At 33.9% G+C, this 22,175-nt stretch overlaps 2 protein-coding genes across 12 annotated transcripts in view; one reads left to right on the top strand and one right to left on the bottom strand.

Annotated features, from left to right (window-relative positions):
- adarb2 (adenosine deaminase RNA specific B2 (inactive)) overlaps nt 1-22,175 on the top strand; it is a 597,874-nt gene that overhangs the window by 134,642 nt on the left and 441,057 nt on the right. The gene's annotated exons all lie outside the window — the stretch shown is intronic.
- The window catches only part of pfkpa (phosphofructokinase, platelet a), a 40,629-nt gene that overhangs the window by 5,965 nt on the left and 12,489 nt on the right, over nt 1-22,175 (bottom strand). The window contains exons 8-17 of one of the 5 annotated variants that reach the window (XM_068217141.2): nt 20,176-20,271; nt 16,388-16,480; nt 15,631-15,756; nt 15,170-15,234; nt 14,230-14,299; nt 11,950-12,096; nt 8,757-8,827; nt 8,533-8,620; nt 6,864-7,016; nt 1,642-1,794 (exon numbers count right to left, since the gene is read on the bottom strand). In XM_068217141.2, coding sequence (XP_068073242.2) covers nt 1,642-1,794; nt 6,864-7,016; nt 8,533-8,620; nt 8,757-8,827; nt 11,950-12,096; nt 14,230-14,299; nt 15,170-15,234; nt 15,631-15,756; nt 16,388-16,480; nt 20,176-20,271 — 1,062 coding nt within the window. The remainder of the gene's footprint in view (nt 1-1,641; nt 1,795-6,863; nt 7,017-8,532; nt 8,621-8,756; nt 8,828-11,949; nt 12,097-14,229; nt 14,300-15,169; nt 15,235-15,630; nt 15,757-16,387; nt 16,481-20,175; nt 20,272-22,175) is intronic. The other 4 variants (XM_002666597.8, XM_002666599.8, XM_009297258.5 and 1 more) reach the window with 4 other exon arrangements.

Here is a 22,175-nt window from a genome sequence, read left to right as displayed (position 1 = left end):
CATTCACAGAGTGCTTTGGAAAGATAAAGTTCATTATATATTGGCTTTCAGGAGCTTAAGAGTGCTTACTGTACATGACATTATGAAGCACTCTCTGTACTAACAGAACTATTTGTGATACACAATAATGCTCCTCACTCTATATATAAACATATTGCTGTATATATATATATTAGAGTCATTCTTAGGAGACATTAGTATGCTATGTATGTAAATATCCTTACATATATAAAAAAAGAAACAATATAGAAAATTCTGCAAAAATTTTGCTTTTAAAAGGCATTTTTATTAAAAACTATATATATATATAGTTGAAGTCAGAATTATTAGCCCCCCTTTTAATTTTTTTTCCTTTTTTTCCAAATGATGTTTAACAGAGCAAGTAAAGTTTCACAGTATGTCTGATAATATTTTTTCTTCTGGAGAAAGTCTTATTTGCTTTATTTCGGCTGCAATAAAAGCAGTTTTTAATTTTTTAAACACCATTTTAAAAATTATTAGCCCCTTCAAGCAAATTTTTGTTTCGATAGTGTACAGAACAAACCATCGTTATACAATAACTTGCCTAATTACCCTAACCTGCCTAGTTAACCTAAATAACCTAGTCAAGCCTTTAAATGTCACTTTAAGCTGTATAGAAGTGTCTTAAAAAATGATATAGTCAAATATTATTTACTGTCATCATGGCAAAGATAAAATAATTTAGTTATTAGAAATGAGTTATTAAAACTATTATGATTAGAAATGTGCTGGAAAAATCTTCTCTCTGTTAAACATAAATTTGGGAAAAAAATAAACAAGGGGTCTCATAATTCAGAGGGGCTAAGAATTCTATATATATATATATATATATATATATATATATATATATATATATATATATATATATATATATATATATATATATATATATATATGTGCATATACATTAGATTGGTCAGTGCCAAAACCAAGATTGGAACTAATCTAGCAAAAGAAAACCTCTCAAGATCAGAGACCATAAATTAGTACACCCAAATAATATGTTGGGGAAAAATATAAGTACAGTTTTAATAAACAAGGAAAAAAACAAGAGATGCACTGCATTTGCATACACTGTAAAAAGCGATTAGTTGACTACTTAAAAAAAGAGTAAAAGTGTTTCCTTATAAAAATTGAGTTAACAAACTATGTGCATAATTATAAAAGTCAAGTCAAGTAAATGGGTTTACTGATCTCTTTAAGCAAAATCAAATTGTTGCTTTTAAGGCAATGGGTTTAGTCACTTTTTTAAGGTCGTTTTACGGTGTAATAGGGCATTTTACATGCATAATGTGGTATTTTTATATTAGAATTATTTTAAAATTCATAATTATCTCTTTAAAAGTAATACAAGCCATACAGCATCCATAACATCAACATTTATTTGACAATCTTTATCAATATTAATACTCTTTTGGCAGAGTCATAATTATTATAATTATTATTATAAAAATATTACAAACAAGAATCTTGACTGTAAATAATGCAAATCTACTATCATCAAACCCCTAAAATCTCAATGCAACAGACTTTGCTTTTCCAATAACGCACCTGCATGAAATGTTTCCTAAGAATGACCCTTTAAGCACAAGAAGGAGGTTTAGTTTCGTTGCTTCTTACCTCCACGATAGCATTGAGGGCTGTATCTGCCCCGATACTAAGGTCAGTGCCGGGCACATTGTTACTAATGGTTGCAGGCAGCATACAGAGCGGGATGCAAAACTCCTCATATTTGGCCCGAGCCTCATTCAGCTGCAGCAGACACTCTAAGGCCTTTGAAAGGTCAGCACAACACAGCAAGGGAACCACAGGGACAGGACAATGCACACATTAGACCAGCAGGGGGAGCACTGGTGCAGGAGCGGGACCCTGTGTACAGGACACCCACCGTCTGATGGCTGCCATGGCTTCCGGTTGGGAATAGGAAGAAGGTAGGAATGGGATTGGACAGACTCACGCACACTGAAGCAAGATTCTGCACACTATTACTGTCAGACATAGAAGCAGCAAGATGAGCCAATCCACACGTCAACATTCAAGATGTATAACTGATGGTGATGATGTCATCGCAACTTTTGAATACCGGTCGTCTTTCTTGTGTATTGTGAAGACTAATGCTGCGTCCCAATTCGCATACATAGAATTAGTATGTCTCAAACTGTACGTTTCCCCGATGGTCACTATCCATAACCTCTTAATGTAGGAATAATTGTAATTTGCAATCAAATATCAAATTTGGATGTTATTCTCCAAAATCATTGTGAAAGTGATTCCTTCTAAAACATTATCTTCCTAATGGGTTGGTGTGGTGTGGATTTTAGTCTTCTTACAGAATTAGGATTTTTTAAAATTTAGATTACTTTTAGCAGACGCTTTTGTCCAAGGCGACCTACAATTGAGGACGCATTCAGCGATTCAACAAGAAGAAGTGAAATTAGAAAAGCACTTTTAATTTAATAGAAGGAGGAATGTTTCTACAGGTGGTTTGTCAAACCTGTGTGAAGCACACTTTTTACTATTTAGAAATGTAAAGTGTAGAATAACCACTAATATTGTCTACAATCCATTGCACATTGGATGTGAATTCAATTGGAACTACAAACGCGGATAAAAAGTGTAAACAAACTACAAACATGGCTGACGAACAAGACCAACCATCATTAGAGAAGCTTTGGTAAAGATGTTTAAATGACTTTTAATATCTAGCCTACTGGAAAATATTTAAATCATGTTTTTTTTTTGGTATCTCACGGCAGTTCCTAACACTTTGATTTAGCAGTTAATTCCTATGAAATCTTACAATCTCATTCGTACAATTCAGTACAATTTGCTCATCCCCAATGACGGTTAGGGTTAGGGGCGGGGTTTAGTGCCACTCTTCCTTTAAAAACTAGTACATTTTCAGGACTGAATTCGTACGAATTAGCCACTAAACTGACAAAACATTAAATAAGTTATGTTTCCTAGAGAGATCAGGCTGGATTTTTATGTTATATTTCATCTGCAACAATAATGAGAACTTCTATAAAGACGTGTTTGGACGTCTAATTTGTAAATTATTCCCAAAATCAGAGGGGAATAATAGATGGATAACAATCATGTAGATGTGCATAAACCTAACCGTAAGCCTAACCTGAACATGAACTGTAAATATATCCCTTAAATCTGAAAGTTGTTCAACATAGATGTTAATTCAGGAACATGTATAACTTAATGGAAATCAGGTTGGTGATTTATTGTTACCTAACCCTATCCTGTTAATGCATCTCCAGTAAGATGTTTAATTAAATAGGATAGAAATATGGATAATGTGTTGAGCACTATGACAGGGCACGTAACTAAGCAAAATAATGATCTGTTAATGAACTAGTATGTACCACAGCTTGCACACTCATCTGTTATAAACTCAAAAGTATGTACTTTTTTTCGACTTTGCAAAAAAAGTACATAGGATGTAGTATAAATAGACAAATTGGGACGCAGAAACTATTATTACGTTCAATATGGGATAATTCATCTAAAGTTGAACATTCTGTCATTTACTCATTCTCGCATGTCAACATCGCCATTATTTTACTATAAAACTCAATCTACAGTCCTTTTACGGAAGGACATGTGCACCATATTGCAAATCTTCTGTATATTTGATATCATTTTGTGTCAGGGTCACCAAATTAATTGAAACTGCTGTTGTTTAAAGTGTTGTAAAAAACAGAAAGCACATGGTTTGAAGTCAATAACGCTTTACCTTAACTTGAATGTACTGTAGGCGAATCATGTTTGAGAGCTACTGTGGCAATTTTTTAATAATTAGTTGTAATGTTATAGTGAAAACATGACTGCAGTGTTAATAATTATTAAAAATAATTAGATTAATAATTATATTAATCTAATTAGTATATTAGTCATTTTCTTTTCGACTTAGACCCTTTATTAATCAGTTGCCACAGCGGAATGAACTGCCCCTGCTGGATAAGTTGGCGGTTCATTCCCTAGAAGCGACCCCTGATAAATAAATTGACTAAGCCAAAAAGAAAATGATTATATTATATTATATTATATTATATTATGTCAGTGTTTCTCAACCACATTCCTGGAGGACCACCAGCACTGCAGTTGTGGATGTCTCCTTTGTCACACCCATTACAGGTCTTTCAGTCTCTGCTAATGATCTGCATCAGGTGTGTTTGTTAAGGAGACATGGAAGTTGTGCTGAGCTTGTGGTTCTCCAGGAACGTGGTTGAGAAACCCTGTATTATATTATAGTAACATTAGATTAGGTAGCCAACAGGTACAGCATGGCCTGTTTTGGGACATGGGAATTCATAATTCAATGGCATCATACTCACTACAGTTTTAATGCTGTAGTGAGTATTGCAGTTAATAGTGTAGTTCATATTACACAATATTGATGTATTTACATTGCAGGAATTGATACCCAATTCAAAGTCTGTGATATCAAATTTGGTCACATCTTCTTTTAAAAATTAACCTGTATCCAATTTCTGTATTTACTCTACAAATTTACACTACAACCGAATGTAAACGTATACTGAAAAGTGAGTCAAAATTGCGAAAAAATCAATTGATAATATAATGTTTTGCTTTCGGCACAATATGTAAAGGTCATTAAAACATTGGAGGAAAAAGTTGGGGTCTCGATAAAGGTATTGATTTAACAATGGCAATGTCAGACTTGACATCATTCATCACTGTTGCATTTTCAATGACATATAACTCGCAAGATTATATTATATTTTTAAATTTACATATCAGATTTATTAATAAGGCCTGACACTAATCTTGTGCTATTTCCCTTGATTACACGACTGTGCATGATAAAACATATTGTGTAGTCTAAACCCAGCATTACCTAGCGTATATAGAAGAAACGCCACTTTATTAATGGTGCTTTTAAGCATTTTTCAAGCTCAATTTTAATAGTCCCCATTCATGTATTAGGTGCATATTAAATATTTGCACTTGAGTTCCCCTAGCAAGAGAAAGTTCAAGTTTAGACATGCCTGTGAGTAAATGTCGGATTGTTTTTAGATGAACTATTTCTAACTCCGTTTGCAGTGGCATGTGCTTTTGTAAGGCTTGTGTTCACTTAAACCTTCAGTATAAAGGAACTATGCAGACAGACTTCGGTTCGGGCAGCGTTATTCGGGGTCAGCGATCTGTTATGATGGGTTAATGCAATGTGATCATAGCACGGCGCAGGCACAGTCACATGACAACCACGAAAAAAAAAGCAGAGCTCACAACATGCGCCATCATGTCATCTCCACTTACCTGGACGCTAATGGTTCACCTTTGTGTTTACCAGCCAAAACATTCATCAGTATTTATGCGTCTTTACTTCATATGTGTAGATTATTATTGTTTTTAACTTTATTATATATATTTTTTACAAAGATTGTTTACATTAAGATTGATAACTATAAAGATATTGATGTTTTCATCCACATTTCTGTTTACTTTAAGCATGAGCTGTGGTTTTGTCATATGTCACTTTAAATATTTAACCTCTTAAAGTGGGAATAATTGTGGTTTACTATCGAAGCTTTTATTATTTATTTTACAAAGCGGGGAAAATTATTATTTAAATTTTTATTAAATAATATTTTTAATTTTTATAAAACATTATATTTTTATAAAATATGATAAAATATATTATATTTTAATATTTATTATTTTTAAATTATTAATTATTATAATTAATTTGAACATTATCTTTCCTATGAGTTATTATGGTTTGCATTTCACTCTTTTCTCAGAATTAGGATTTATTTTGTTATTTACATTTATATTTAGTCATTTAGCAGAAATTTTTTTTATCCAAAGCGATTTAAAATTGAGATGGCATTCAGCGATTCAATTTCAAGTGGAAATATCAGCGACGCACTAACAATTTTTTAATGAAGGAAAGAATGTTTCTACAGGTGGTTTGTCAAACCCACTCACCTGTGTGAGGCACACTTCATAATACTTTTTAAGAAAAATTGAGTGATTGTAAGACAAGTGCAAATATGGAAAACTGGGTCAAGTGTCGGTTTAAGTGTTAAAGAGATGAAAAAGTGTTTTCTACAGGTGGTTAGTCTAGCCCACTCACCTGTGAGGCACACTCAGTATTAGAATTGCTGAAACATCTGCGCATGCATAAAACATCACTTGCATTTTTACGATTGGTCTTAACTCTGGAACTGCCAGAATTGCTTACCTGCCAGAAGTACCATAGCGGTCATTCTGACCAAGTTCACAAGACGTCATATTGTCCAGTATGTGTACATTCAAAGCTTCTATTGAGATATTGAAATTAAGAAATCTTTCAAACAGCATGGATTCATATCAAAATGGCTACATTTATCAGGCAACAACCCAATCGTCGCTCTTGCTGGCCACTCAACATTAACATATATATCGCTTGAGCATCAAAAATTAACGATATTATTAAATATTATTTTAAAATGATGTATACAGTAATGATCATGCTATTTTACATTCAATTATTCCATTTCTGTGCTTGAATACATTTTGGCTTCCCAGAAAACCACAAATAACCTTTATTTTCTCTCTGTCAAATGTATATATGCTTGTAATTTATTCTATTTTATGCAGATGCAATTAATGAAATCTTTCCAAATAAGAGATTTAGATCATCTGGTGAACTTTTAGCAAAACAAAACATCGCAATGTCAGAGATTTGTCCAATATCATGAAGCCCTATAGGCTGGTAAACACAAGTGACATGATTGACCTCTGTGATCAGCTTGTAAAGGGGAAGACAGAGCCTCTGATGTGATTGGCTGCTGGATGGACACTCCCTCAGCCTCACTTACAGCAGTGATAGCGTTAAGAGCCGTGTCTGCACCAATGCTGAGGTCTGAGCCGGGCACATTGTTGGAGACGGTGGCCGGCACCATTACCATTGGCACACACAACTCCTCATAAGTCCTGCGGGCTTCTAACAACTCCATGATCCCCAAGTAGGCCTGCAGGGAGCCAGGAATTTAGTGAACCGCCAGCAGGGATGGGAATGGGGGATGAAATGACAGGGAATGAGAGAGAAAGTGATGAGACGAGAAATTGGGAAGGAACCCGTGTGGAAAGCCATGGCCATCACGACGGAGAGCATGAGACAGAAGACCCACTCTGCACACACACACACTTCAAATCCAAACACTTGCATAAAATACATTCACACAGATCCTGATGATGTCTGTATTTGGAAGAGAGAAGGTGAGCCTGATTTCGGCAGCATGAAATGGCTTTAGAAAAAAGTGGGTGAGCTATTTTGGGATTGAGGGATATTGTTCTGTCTTTAATGGCGTTTTTTGTCTTGTCAGCTGTGTGATTGCGTTCACACAGCTGAAAGACTAAACCGTGCCTGCTAAGAAGGTGATCATTGCCTCCTTTTTCATTATGAAAAGAACAAGAACGCAGGGACTTTTAGGTGATGCTGCATAGGAAAAGATGATGGAGAGGGCAGGCGAGTTAAAGAAACGTCATCATGGACATTTTATATGCAAGTTTTTTTTTTCCAATACTAAATGGACAGATATGAACATGTAAATTAATTTATATTTTGTTTAATTTAAATAAATAAAAAAAAAAATAATAATATATATATATATATATATATATATATATATATATATATATATATATATATATATATATATATATATATAAGAAATCATGATACTACTACTAATAATACGAAAATAATATATAAAAAATATGATAATAAATAATAATAATACAAATAAATACACACATAAATAATATCATTAACAATATTAATAATATAAATAAATACATGCATAAATAATAATAATAATATTAATAATAGTAATAGTAATAATAACAATATTATTAATTTAAATAAATACACATAAATTATCATATTAACAACAATAATAATCATATAAATAAAGACACACATAAATAATAATAACAATAATAAATAAAAATATATGCAATTGGTTTTATTGTTAATAATATAATATTTATGTGGTTTTATTATTATTTAAATATTATTATTTATTAATAATATTTTAATTTTATTTTTATTTTATTATTATTTATTTTAATAATGTTATTTATTATTTATGTGGTAAATTATAATACTACTGCTAAAAACAATAATTATAATAACAATAAAAAGAAATTGTACTACTACTACTAATAATAATAATATAAACAAATTATAATACTACTGATAATAATAATAATATTAATAATAATAATAATATAATAAAGAAATCATAATATTACTGGTAATAAATGGATAAATAAAAATATATGTAATTGGTTATATTGTTAATAATGTAATACTAATGGTTTTAACAATAATTAACAATAACAGTTTATTAACAATTGATTCATCTAACAATATATAAAAATACATTTAAAAAATGATAACATGTTACAATAATCTGTATTATAACATCATGAGCATTACCGGATAAAATAACAATGACATAAGAGCCAGAATCAAATGCATACCTCAAATCCTCCGATCACTAAAAGTGCATTTATGTTATACTTCCGCATCTGTTCAGCAATTTTGTCAATGTGCTTTGCAGGAAGCGTTCTGCAAATATGACAACATTGTAGAGAAGCACTAAGCACAACACAGCCAAATACACTCAAATTCATTACGACTGCTGAAAGTCATACAATACAATCAAAATGTTACAATTTAAATGGATTTTGTAGGAGATAAATACCGTTTAGTTCCCAGCAGGGATCCACCCTGGCCTGTCCATCCACCTACATCAGCCCACTTAATCTCTTTTATCTGAGAAAGGAGAATAGAAGGGGTTAGACATTTATTGGAGGCATAATATTCTTATGAGAATACATTAAAACTTCAAAATCTAACAGAGTAACTTTACTATTTATTCATACTAGCAGCATCTGACAACCTTTTTGCATTAATTTACATGATAACAGCATTGTGGAATGCACAAATCTGGAAAGAGTTTTTAAAAATAAAAGTTAAAGCTGACCATGATATTCATGTTTTATTGAACATAATTGAACATAATTATTCTTTAACATAATTATTCTTTAATCTAATGTACTTCACATTACTTGACTAACATAAAACACATATCAACTTTTTATTTATTTAAAGTTTATTTTTACAATTGTGTGACTACAAATATATTAAAATACACAAGTCACCACTTTCACTAGGCATTAGATCTTATGTTTAAAAGCAGCCTTGCCCAAAGCTTTTCCTATAAAGAATTTTGGCCAACTCATCTTTGCAGAATTGTTGTATAACAACCACCTTGGAGCATTTTCAAGCATTTACCACCTATTTACAGTCATGCCACAGCATCTCAATTAGATTCAGGTCAGGACTTTGAGTAGGCCACTCCTACATTAATTTAGTTTTTCTTCAGCCATCCAGAAGTGGACTTGCTGGTATGCTTTGTATCATTGTCTTGTCACAAAACCCTAGTTTGCTTTAATTTGAGGTTACTAACAGATGGACGGATATTCTCTTTTGGGATATTTTGGTACACAGCAGAATTCACCGTTTCATTTATCACAGTGCAGCAAAACCATTACACTACATCCACCACATTTTACTGTCCGTATGATGTTCTTTTTATAAAATGCGCTGTTACTGTTTCATAATGGGACACACACCTTTCAAAATATTAAATAATCAAGATGTTTTCTGGCAAAACTGTTACTAGCCTTTATTTTATTTTATTATTTATTTATTTATTTATTTATTTATTTATTTATTTATTTATTTATTTATTTTTGCTCAGCTGTGGTTTTTCTCCTACAACTGCAAACTGGAACTTGAAACTGGCCTCTTTCTTATAGTGGAGCCATAAACACTCACCTTAATTGAGTCACTTTTTTCACACAGGGCTATACAGTTTTAGGTTTTACAATGACTTATATTATATTATTATATTATTTGACTAATATTTACATTTGTTTGAGGATCTGAAGCATTAAATTGTGACAAACATGCATCAGTGGGGGGCAACACTTTTTCACACAACTGTACTATCATTTGCCATATTTCAATTTTATATGCAAACTATTAGCAGCCCTATATTGCATGTAATAAACATTTGAACTACATTTGCATTTAAATGGAAATTAATCTGAAAAAAGCTATTTTCATTTAACGTTTAGTTTATTTATTTATTTATTTATTTTACATTTAGTTAAACTTTTTTCTTCAGTACTCACTCAAAAATGCAGAAAACAAGTTTAATATTAAGTTTCCTTATCTTGCATTTTGGCATTACAACGATGCATTTGAAACAAAACAAAGTGTCATGGAAATAGCCTCCATTTTGCTGTCTTTGTCTTCATTTCAACTGGAAATGCAAATGGACTCAATTTGATTACCGCTCATGTGCTTTTCTGACTTGCCTGGTTTATTGGATTAGACTGGCTCGGGAGATCATGACAGAAAACTCAGCCATGCATGAGACACTCTTAGCCAAAAATAACAGTCGTTCAATGTTTGCAGAAAGTCTGAATTTATTACAAACAGTTGCTAATAATAAGAACGCACACTGTTTTAATGACACACTGCTCGGAGTCTGTAATCCTCCCTCCGTTTAATCAACAAGATAATTTGTGGATCATACATTCTTAGGCCAAGCCCTTGTAATCTAATTAATTGCTTAGTGTTTATCTTGATTCCTCCATCCACTCTCGACACACGGCTAATATGTTTTACACACTGCCCCCTATTAGTACAGAGGGGTACTGCACTGTTCAATTGGTTTAAGTTAATCCTACCGTGCTTTGTGTAAGAGCAAAGAGCAGCAGTTTTAGAGGTAGAGGTGCTGATGCTCCTTGTTGGCTGTTTTCAATACCAACTTGAGTTAAACATGTTAACCTGTTGAATGCTTCTCGCTCCTAATGCAATTACTGTAGAAATACAATTATCACAATTGGATTTGAGAGTGTTATTTAAAGGTCTTGTGAAGTGCATTGAAATGTGCATTTTTTATTTGTTATTTGATGTTTTTATTTGTAATCTCAAATAAAAAATAAAGAAAGGGTGGGACATAGAGTAGCTCCCCACCTTTTAAAAAGACAGCCAACAGCGTTTGTTTTTTATTATAGCTCTGCCAGTGAGAGTGGTTGAGCTCAAGCACATCAAATGAAAACCAGATGGGGTCAGATACTAGAGAGCATTGGATTGGTCAAGATTTGATAAGAAACTAAAATATGAGCTGACGTGGAAAAAACGTTGATCGATTTAGGCTGAAGTGACAAACTGCAAGCTTTGGATGTTTATATAAGGTTTAGATTTTCTAGATGTGAATTTTGTCACTCTTTTGGAGAGCGCTAGCTGATAAATATCCCTAAAAATAACAGACTAAAGCTATCATCTCATTTTTATATTTTAATTTTACAGGACTTTTAAAAGTGCAGTATTTAATTGCCAAAGCATAGAGGCTGCTGCTTTTACAGTCAAGTGTTTGTGTTGATTTGTTTGTCTGTGCGGCCTTAAATATGTGAACATTTTTTTGTGTGTGTGTAGCATAATATTGCCATTTATCTTTGACATGCGATACACAACATTTCCACTGGAAACTACAGCAAATTCTGATCATATGCACATATAAAAATGAAATAATCAACATTTTGAAGCTAGAACATTTATATCCAGCATAACCATGAGCAGTGTAATACTGTGTAAAGTTTATTTCTGTAAAATGACTGTTATAATTATGAAATTATTTAATATTGAAATATTTTTTTCCTAACATAAATTTGGGCTACTAATTTTTAACCATTATTGTAAGCTATTTAGTCAGATTAGCATCTTATAGAAAATATTAATTTAAATGAGAGATTTGTGGGGGTGTACTTTCAAAACCAGCTATGGTTCACAAACCCTGAAATATAGATGTAAATATTTACCTGTCCCTTATAAAATCCTTCAAAGCCGTCGTTGACAGCGAACATTTTATGTCCCTCGGAGATGCCAACTCTGACAGCAGAGCGAACGGCTGCGTTCATACCCGCCGCTGGAGCACCCACATTCAACACAGCCACGTTAAAATTACTCTGAAAGAGAGATGAACACAAACATGTCAATAAATTACATTTGGGTCATTCCTCCTAATCCAACTAATCGTTTGAGCCAGCATGAGACTTCAGCTGTATTATTGAGTTACGTCGAGTTGTCTATAATGAATCCTGCAAGCTTCATTCTGGATTATCATAAATCCTGCTCAGTATGTGTGGCTTGACATATAGAGCAAGCAAAACATTCCATGCTCATTTATTGACTAGAATGTACCTCTATATATTTGAGGACTGCTGTTTTTTGTTTTTAAAACATAAAGTCTATTAAAAATCCTACTACCTTTGGTATTTATCAGTCGTTGCAGGGTAATGCAACTCAGAGCACACGGCTCAGAGCATCACAAAATTATTATCAACTAAGCTCTTCTTGACAAAAAGCCTTTTGACTTTACTGTGATAAATCAGCTTTTCTATTCAAGAATTCACTGTTTTGGGTCGAAATAAAGATTTAAAAATAGGCAAAAATTAAAATGCAATACTTAAATGCTTGTATCAGCACTAACCACTAGACGGTTCACTAGAGACAAAACAAACATTAAAAGAAAACCCCATTATTTTTTTGGGAAAAGGCTCATTTTACAACTCCTCTAAAGTTAAATGGTTGAGTTTTACCATTTTTAAATCTCATTAGTCGATCTCTGGGTCTGGTGGGAGCACATTTAGCTTAGCTTAGCATGAATCATAGAATCAGATTAGACCATTAGCATCTCTTTCAAAAAGTTAAGCTATTTTCAACAATTTTCCATTTTAAAGCAATGAAACTATATGAAAAGCAACACAATTATATTTTAAGTATGTCCAGCAAATGTCCAGCACTCATACCAACCCTGTAACTAATAATAATAATAATCACTACAACAATAATGTAAACTCCATATTCATTACTAATAAAAACTGTAAACCTAAAGATGATTTAATTTCTTCCATGATTCACGATTTGTTTTGTTTTATTACTGAACCACTATGTTTATGGAATTTAAGCTGCAGAAACTGCTTGCATCCAACACAAAAACACCAGAGTTGACATTGCTAACATTAGTTTGTCAGCACGTGACCCTTGTTTGCACATCAGTGAATGGATTTACACTTCAAAGTCAGCAGCTGTTTAACAACAAGGTGAAGTTGTGGGAAGGGTACCCAATCATAAAAGAGGTTATTTAAATAAAGATGCATTAAAGGTAATGTAGAAAAACAATCTGCTGGTGGACAACTATCAAATTATCGTTGCCGTTATGTAGCTCTGGGAAATATGTGTAAGATTGTCAAGTCAAAGGAATTCTAAAATATTACATCCTTTCTTTTTTAAGTAAAAAACTGATTATAAACGCTTAGAAATGTCAAAAATCATGAAATTTGAAAAAACAGAAACCTAAAATCACTACTAAAATAAACTGCTGCAAAGGTATGCAATATGGATCGTTTTTAAGAGAGTGTGACATTGAGATGGTCCTAGCTAAAGAGAGACGGAAGCTTGGCACTTCCGGTGAACTGTCAGGCTTATATAAGCTCACCACACCTGAGATCTGGTTTGTTTAAAATCAATAATCAGATATAAAGTAGATTTCTCACCAGAAAAGAAGCACTGCATTAAATTCAATTGTTCTGCATCATCTCTCAAAAATATAGAAAATTAATTTTTCCACATTATCTTTAATGGAGTTTTCTGATCCTGGCGGGGCTTGCATCTAAACAGTCTTTCATCTCATTTTACACTTGAACAACTCAATGAATGCTTAAGTCTATTTATGGACTATATTTTTATTCAATTAGATTATCAATGATGTTGATCAAACCTTATGAAATGCAAAACAGTTGCATCAACTTTCCACCGGAAGTGTATCAGTGGCTGAAAAACACTTGCCATGCATATTGCCTATAGAGCTAAAAATAACTCTCCACTAGCAGGATTATGCACACAGGGTGTGTATATCCTCGGTTTCCTCTGGAAACAGCTGCTATGTCTGGAATGGCGTCTCAGAGCATGTACTGAGGTGTTGTGAATGGTGCAGCAGCAGGCTGATGACAGTCAACAGAGGATTGTTTGGTTGAGATAGAGTAAAGGATTAGCAGGTTAAAACAAACACAGACTGGCTTTCAGGATGAAACACTCACATGCGGAAGCTCGGACTCTGGTTTGCGGTGAGCCAGCAGCTTGTACGTCTTCAGGTTGTTCTCAAAGCTCCTGCATTTGCAAACAAACATGTAAGAGATTAATAAGAAAGATGTGTTATATATGTCATTTTGATTAAACTTCCCTTATTATGCTATTTTAAAGGTCCTGTCGCATCTATTTTATTATCACATGATCTCTTCAAACTAAATGACATGACTTTTTTGATGCGCATACTGGATTTTATTTAGTAGTTTTAAGTTTTTCCATTGTTGTTTTTTCAAAAAAAAATGTATTGGATAAAAAGTTTATCCTACTAAGTTGTGCAAAAGTTTTTATGCATATTTTTAAAACGTATGCTCATCTTAGCATATCTAGTGGCACAGTTTTAGATGAATTTTTTACATTAAAGAAAACAGTGTCCTCATGTTTGGGTTTCACATATATCGAATGTATACATATATGCAATATATATCACATTTATATGGATGTTTACATATTTTTACATATAAATAAGAAATATGCACATATTTATGTTCAAATCTATTCATTTATGGCCATGCATGTATATGATTTCAGTAAGGAAACATAGACATCTGAGGGCAGCCAATAAACACCATAGATTGGCAGATTTGTTACAAATCTGCTTAGGTTTGTGGAAGAAGTAAGAGAGTAATTACTCACAACTAATTCAGGCAGTTCAGAATCACTAGTATTTTTAGGCAGACAATAACTCAATTTCTGCCATGACAACACTCAGGGAGATTCAGTATAGTAATGAATATGTATGTGACAATGTGGATGGTTTGGTCTTGGTGAAATAGATCTGCTACGCTGCTGTTGTTACTTTTAACACCAACCTCAGGTGTATTCCAGACTACATGGAAAGTAATATCTGAATGAACAAGAAGTTAAACTGAAGTCTACAAAAAGTAAACGCACCGGCCACGCAGCTGCACGGCCTCTTCAAACCGTTTCCCATCCATGGCTTTCTGCACTTCTTGCGTCTACAAAACAAACAATATATCACATATAATCTGTTGGTTTGAAATGATCTCTTGCAAACAATGCATAGCTCATATTACTCTGAAAGCTATGAGAAAATTAATTTTGGCTTTTTCAGCTCTGAGTTGACATTAGTAATTAGTTCTGGCTATTCTGAAAAATACTGCGAGATAGAAACACATTATATTGACTTTTTCAAATCAAGTTGAAGTCTGCTTGAACCAAATGTGCCTGAGACGTTTTCAGTATGTTGACTTCCAATTGAAACTAAACATTCAGTGGGGGCGGGGCTTGCAGTAATCATCTAGAAGCGCAGCAGTAACGCTGTGTTGAGTGTGTGAGTGTGGACCTTTATTATTACTGCACTAAACCCGTGCTGGAATCTGTCCAAGTCTTACCATCTGCACACACTCCATGAGGGGCAGCCGCACAGACTGGTTCCCACATAGCGACACCACGCAGGCCGGTGTGTTTGCTGTGGTCTCAAGCAGAGCCAGAACTGCCTCCACACCCATACGACTGGCCTGACAACAAACACAGATGAGCATTACAGTCTTCAGTGCACCATAATTAGATTTAAAGTAAAATGACTTACTTTATGTATAGAAATAGTTCTGTATTCCATGTTTTATATTTCTGCTTTAAACTTAATTTAAGAAGAAACAATTTTGCCTGTCTGTGATATGTATATAGAGCAGGGGTGCCCAAACTCGGTCCAGGAGGGCTGATGTCCTGCAGAGTTTAGCTCCAACCTGCCTCAACACACCTGCCAGGATGTTTCTAGCAAACCCAATAAGAGCTTGATTACCTGGCTCAGGTGTATCTGATTGGGGTTAGAGGTAAACTCTTGTTTATTAATGGGGGATTATACACAATTACAGACATTTTGACTTTGTAAGATTCTATTTTTTTAGCATTTTTATTTTACTATATATTTTATTTATTTATTGTAGTTTGTCTTTGTTTTAATCAACATTGACTAAAAATAAATGAAGTACTTTATGTAATAAATAGCCTTTATGTAGTGCTGCTTCATTACTGTTGAAGCAGCAGAGCACGTGCAGCGTGTGTGTTTGTGTGTGGACGTTAAATCTGTTTACGTACTTAATGTAAGCTTCCCCAACCCTCCTGTTTATTTCCTGGAGAGTTTCTCACCAGAATCCTGTCAAATGCTGAAGGGGTTCCTCCTCTCTGGACGTGGCCCAGGATGGTCACGCGCGTGTCGAAGCCCAGACGACTGACCACCAGCTGGAGGGGTCACAAAGAAGATTTGCAGTTGAATTACAGGAAATTAAGGGAATTTAGAGGTTTTAGGTCATATTTTGTCAACATAACTTCTTATCCATCATGCAAGATGACAATCTGGTCTGAATAAAGCATAGGTTTTCCACATTTTCACATAAAAAAAAAAAAAAAAAGAAGAAAGGGCTTTTCAAACTGAGCTTAACTCTAGGTTTAGGTAATTCTTTATATAAAGTGTTATATAAATGTAAGGAATTATTATTATTATTATTATTATTCTAAACTGTATAAAAGAACATTTATATTTATATTTATTACAGAGAAAATTACATAAAGAATCAAAAATATATACAGAATTTGTTGGCTTAAGTATAACTCCTCTTTAACCTAATGTGTATCTGTTATAAAACGTTAAGATTCATGTCTATTTATAAGCATTCTGTCCAGTCCCCCTTATTTCTGTAAAGATCGTCTAAATGGATTATAATTAGGAGAACCTTTTAAAAAGTTTTTTAAAGATGTATTGTTGGTGACTAGATGGATCTCGGCTTGATTGGGTAGCTTTACTTGGACATAAGAAATTTAAGACCTGTTTAATGTGATTTAGGACCTGCATTAATTAAGTGAATTTAAGACTTTTTAAATCCTAAAAGTTTGCTTTGGAAATGTAAAACTTTTTAAGACCCTGCAGGCACCATTTTAATCCCTGACTACAGTGGTAAACATGTGCAGCGCAAAATATTGCAGTGTTAATCTATGCGTGTGCTCTGGACAGTCACAGAAACATTGTGTGTTGCATATACACTGTTGTTTTAGAATTTAAGGGCAGACATCTCAAATAGTGGCCCAAGAGACAGAAGAGACGGTTTCTAGACATTTCTAATTTATGGTACAGTCTAAAAATTAAGAAAACATTCTATTATTTTTTAAGAAAAGGAAATATGTATATAATACAGAAGTCATGCATATGTTTAAAAAGTGACACAGCAATAGTTAACCTATGTTTCTGGAATATACAGTGTGAAAAAATATGGTTATGCAGGATTAATAATCTGTTTAAATTACAGACTGTGTGACAGATGAGCAAGACGACACAGGCTTCCCAGCAAGTGTTTTTTTGTTTTTAATATAAGCCTAACAGATGTCTAAACATAGACAGCTTCGTTAAGACAAGGCTAAATTTTAGCTGTCAGTGAACATCTAATAGACATCGAAAAAAAGCCCAAAACTAAACTAGTCATCAAATACAAAAAATGAACGACTACATATGGGAAGTTTAACTAATTGGATATTTTGATCTATTCCTAGATATCTATTAGATGTTCACTGACAGCCTAAATTTAGTCTTGCTTTAGCCAACAATCTACGTTTAGATGTCTATTAGACGTCTAAACACAAAATTGCTTGGTGGGTTCTGTTTACCTGAGGTTTCGAATGACCCTGAGTTAACTCTCAATTGTGAAAAGCCCCAATCTTATAACATTTATCAATCTAAATAAACTTTAAACTGAAAATTCTGTCACCATTTACTTCACACAATGAATTCAGCTGTGACTGAATCGGTCAAACAAAGATTCTTGAATTGGGTTCCCTATAGAAACCCGTTGTATGATTTTACCTGTAAATGTAGTGTAGGCTGCCTTTTTATTTTTAGTCACTATTTTTTTATTTGGTCGCCATGCATTTTAATTGAATTTAAAAGAGCAGCATTAACATTCTACAAAGCATCTTCTTTAGTGTTTTACTTAAATAAAAAAGACATACGAGATTGCTATGACTGTAAATGATGGCAGAATGTTCATCTGTCCCTCATATGTTCTTATATCTTGCTGAATTAGATTTTTAAACAATGGACATAAAAAAATAACCTTAGTACAAAGAAGGAAGGCTTGAATATTATAATACCTGCGTGCGTTTAGCAGAAAGTTTCACAAGAAAGCTGTGCCGCCCATGCAGAAAATAAGAAACTTAGCAACAATTGGTGGAAGTAGAATAGCATTCCATGCCAGTCAGTAAAGAAGAGCCCATTTTAGTACATGTTAGAGATTGTGCTAAACGCTGAAATGAATTCAACTCCTGCAGGACCGTCTTTTCAGGGTGAGGAAATGTACATCCATTCCCAGCAAGCATTTGTGTGTGGCCGTGTGTGTGTACGTGTGTGTTTAGAAGACATCTAAAAGAGTTCAAAACATAGACGTCTTGGCAAAAAAAATTGGGTTTTTAGTCAAAACCTAATAAATTACAAAAAATTTGTATAAAAAAAATAACTTAATCAAATAGACAGGAATGAATGAGCACACACAAAGTCTGTATATCCTGTCTGTTTAGTGGGGTCACTCTGACTAAACCAACCAAGGCTCATTATGGATACATACCCCTGCATACATTTCTAAACAGCGCCAAATACGTCTTAGGAGCTTTTTTTTTTTTTTTTTGCTTTTGCGAATCGATAGAGGCTGTTGTGTACGCACTTATAAATCTCAAATTTCTCTCACGAGTGCCATTCATGCCTGCTCTTCTTGTGTAAATCCACCAGAGGCCACTGTTGACAGACTGACCGACCAATACCTCCTTCCCTAAACCCAACCGATAGTGTTTTCAAAAGCAACGATTGACAAACCCACCCCTTACCGAAACCCAACCGATAGTGTTTTTAAAAGCACCCACAGACCAGCGCCCACCCACGTACACAGCGAGCTACTGGGAAAACTGGTAACAGCTGAAAAGCCTTCAGCTGGTAGCGCGAAAAGAAACAGAAGACGTCTGAGCCGTCATACCGCCCCGTAGCATTCATTTTAAAAACGAAATCCAGCGATAGGTAGCTCTGGCTACATAATGTATAGGGCTACGTTTTCACAGTGAGCCTATGTTGCAATCAATCTGAACATGCAGACTAAAACTATTAATTTCTTCATATTCTCCAGACAGTTTTCTTTATTTGATGACATTTTGCCTTATATAAGGCTTGATTATAGCAGATTGATTCGGTATCTCCATGATATCGTGTAGTTCCTTGTTTATCTGCAGCTTTAAGTGCCTGTCTGATATATTATTTATATGAGTTAAAAAAAATAGTATGACAAGATATAAAATGAAGTTTAAAAATTGGTTAGATGTTTTAAGCTAAGCATGATCAACACTAATAGTGATGTTAAATTAATTTACTTTGTAATATAAAGTTTTCTGGGAAAAACACACGAAACTGGACTGTAAAATACAGACAATTGTGCATTCATGTCACTATGAACTGAAGCTGTAATTAAGATATAAGTATATTGAAGTTTTATTTATGTCGCTCTTTTCACAATAATTATTGTTTCAAAGCAGCTTTACAAAAGATGCGCATTATTGAGTTACAATTAAATTCGGAAAAGTTATGGTTATTAGTTACTAATAACTTCAACTAATTAACTAGTAATTAAAAGCTTTTATTGTATATACATATTGTTAACCTGCCGTGATATAGTAGATACAGTACGTGATGTCTGTGTGTTCATGTTTAATAGAGTGTATTTGATAGCCATAGTTGGTTATGCTCAGAGGTGACAGAAAGTGCCTTCCCAGAAAGTATGTGTGCGTATATTGTGGTGTGTGTATTTAGGCAAACCACACAGGACAAAGCCAGAGAAGGAGGGCAAACAGAGCTCAGAGAGGTCAGGGGTCAATGCAGGAGCCGGATCTGCTGTACCTCATGTACTTACATTCTTTACATGTTCAGAGGTAATGGGCTGGTTCTTACGATCAATCGCACCTTCAGCTACTATAATGATATTCAGCCTTTTCATTCCTGCCCGTTTCTACGAGGGTAAAAGACACGTCACAAACAAGGACAAAAACAGTGGGAGAGACTCAAAAAGCTGGAGTTCAAGATGCAGAAGTAGCCCAGGAAGAAAGTAAAGAGCGATTACTCACCCGGATCTCTATACCACAAGTTGAAGAGAAAGGTCCACTAAAAAATGAACATGTGCACTCTAATTAGTATTTACTCAGCCTCAATTGGTTCCAAAGAGTTTCTTAATGCTGGTGAACACAAAAGAGGATATTTTGAAGAAATCTGAGAGCAGGTAACCATTCGGAAAAGGATGAAAAGTTACAGGTTTACAGCTTTCTTCAAAATATCTTTTTTTTTTTTTTTTTTGGTTTTAACAGCAGACAGAAAGTCAGATTTAGAACAAGTCAAGGGTGAATTAATAATGACATAATGATCAGTTTTGGGGGACCTATCCCTTTAAGCTTCATTTTCACTGACAGCAATCCACTTGTTTCCATGTTTCTGTGTTTTGGTTGAAGTCACCAATGAGTGTGATTGTTGATTAAGGTCAAAAATGGCTCTACTGATGGTATTCAAGACCGACTTTTAACATCAGCACATCTTTATCTAATAAACTGTGGCAGAATGAAACAGTTTGAGCGAATATTCCTGACAAGCAATATGTGTTCATAGCCCCAGAAAGCCTCACAGCAGCTAAACACTAAAAAAGTCTTGCTGACTTCACTGTTTTAATTGAATCAAATGACCAATTCTAGTCATCCACTGTAAACTTAAATCAATCAAACTGACCAAAAACATTTAGTCAGACTTTGTATAACCTAATAGAATTAGTTGAAGCCTGATTAACTTTTTTAAAGTAAGTTAAAGCAACATAAAATGTGTTGTCTTGACTTTTTGTCAATAGATTTTACAGTGTAATGAACATGGCAATTTGCACTAGAGGGACTTTACTGCTATATATAATAATATATGGGACACTACTGGTTCTGGTCTGCCATTGGTCGAGATATATAAGTCAAGTTAGTTGTCCAAACGTGGCTGTTGTTATACTTCTAGTCAGCAAGTTGTTGTAAAGTGACCCATGAAGACTACACTGTAAAGCATTCTTGCTGTATGTTTTTTTAGTCATCTTATCTTGGGTCAATCAAGTTGACCTAAACAATTAAGTTAAACTTTGTATAACTAAAATCAGTTAGCTTAATCTACTCATTAAAGTAAGTTAAAGTAGCTTATAGCATTTGTTATTATGCCTTTTTGTAGTATTATGTTTGGGTCAGTGTTGATGAGATGTTGTAATATTTGCCAATGTTTACAATTTCCTATATTGTTGTTGTTCAATATCCCTGTGCGGTTGTTGGTGGTTAAAGTCACTGTACTGTTGGTCAGAATGTTTCTATACTGAGTATAATGTTGGTCAAGACAGCTGGTCAATATTTTCAAAGGGTTGTCCATATAGTGTGTCCATATTCCATTCTTGATATCTTAAAATCAATACCGTTTTGGTCAGGAGGTTGAACATGTGCATTAAACAGTCATCAAGCTACTATACTTTTGGTAATGGTTGGCATTTCCATTCTGTTGGTCTACGAGTGAACATATTGCTTTTAAAAGACCACAAGAGCTGACATGTTGGTCAATACCAATGAAATGACAACATTATTGGACAAAGAGACGCATTGACTATGATCAGCAAGTCATTATACTTTGATCAACAGTGCAAAGCTGATGCAATTTCAGTCTCCATGTTGTCATCTGAATATTCCTGGCCAAGGTGTCAAATTAGCCATACTGTCACTGTTATGTAAGGTCACCAAGTGAACAAGGCTGTTCAATTGGTCAAGGACACCAAGCTGTTATTTTGTTGTTCAAGGTCTTCAGATGGTTGTGTTGTTGTTGTTGAGGTCTACGTGCTGTTCAGAATGTTGCTGC

The sequence above is a fragment of the Danio rerio genome, chromosome 24 (genome assembly GCF_049306965.1).
Source record: "Danio rerio strain Tuebingen ecotype United States chromosome 24, GRCz12tu, whole genome shotgun sequence".
Taxonomy (NCBI): Eukaryota; Metazoa; Chordata; class Actinopteri; order Cypriniformes; family Danionidae; genus Danio; species Danio rerio.
The sequence above is the reverse complement of the archived record's forward strand: the minus strand, read 5'-3'. Positions and strand labels throughout refer to the sequence as shown.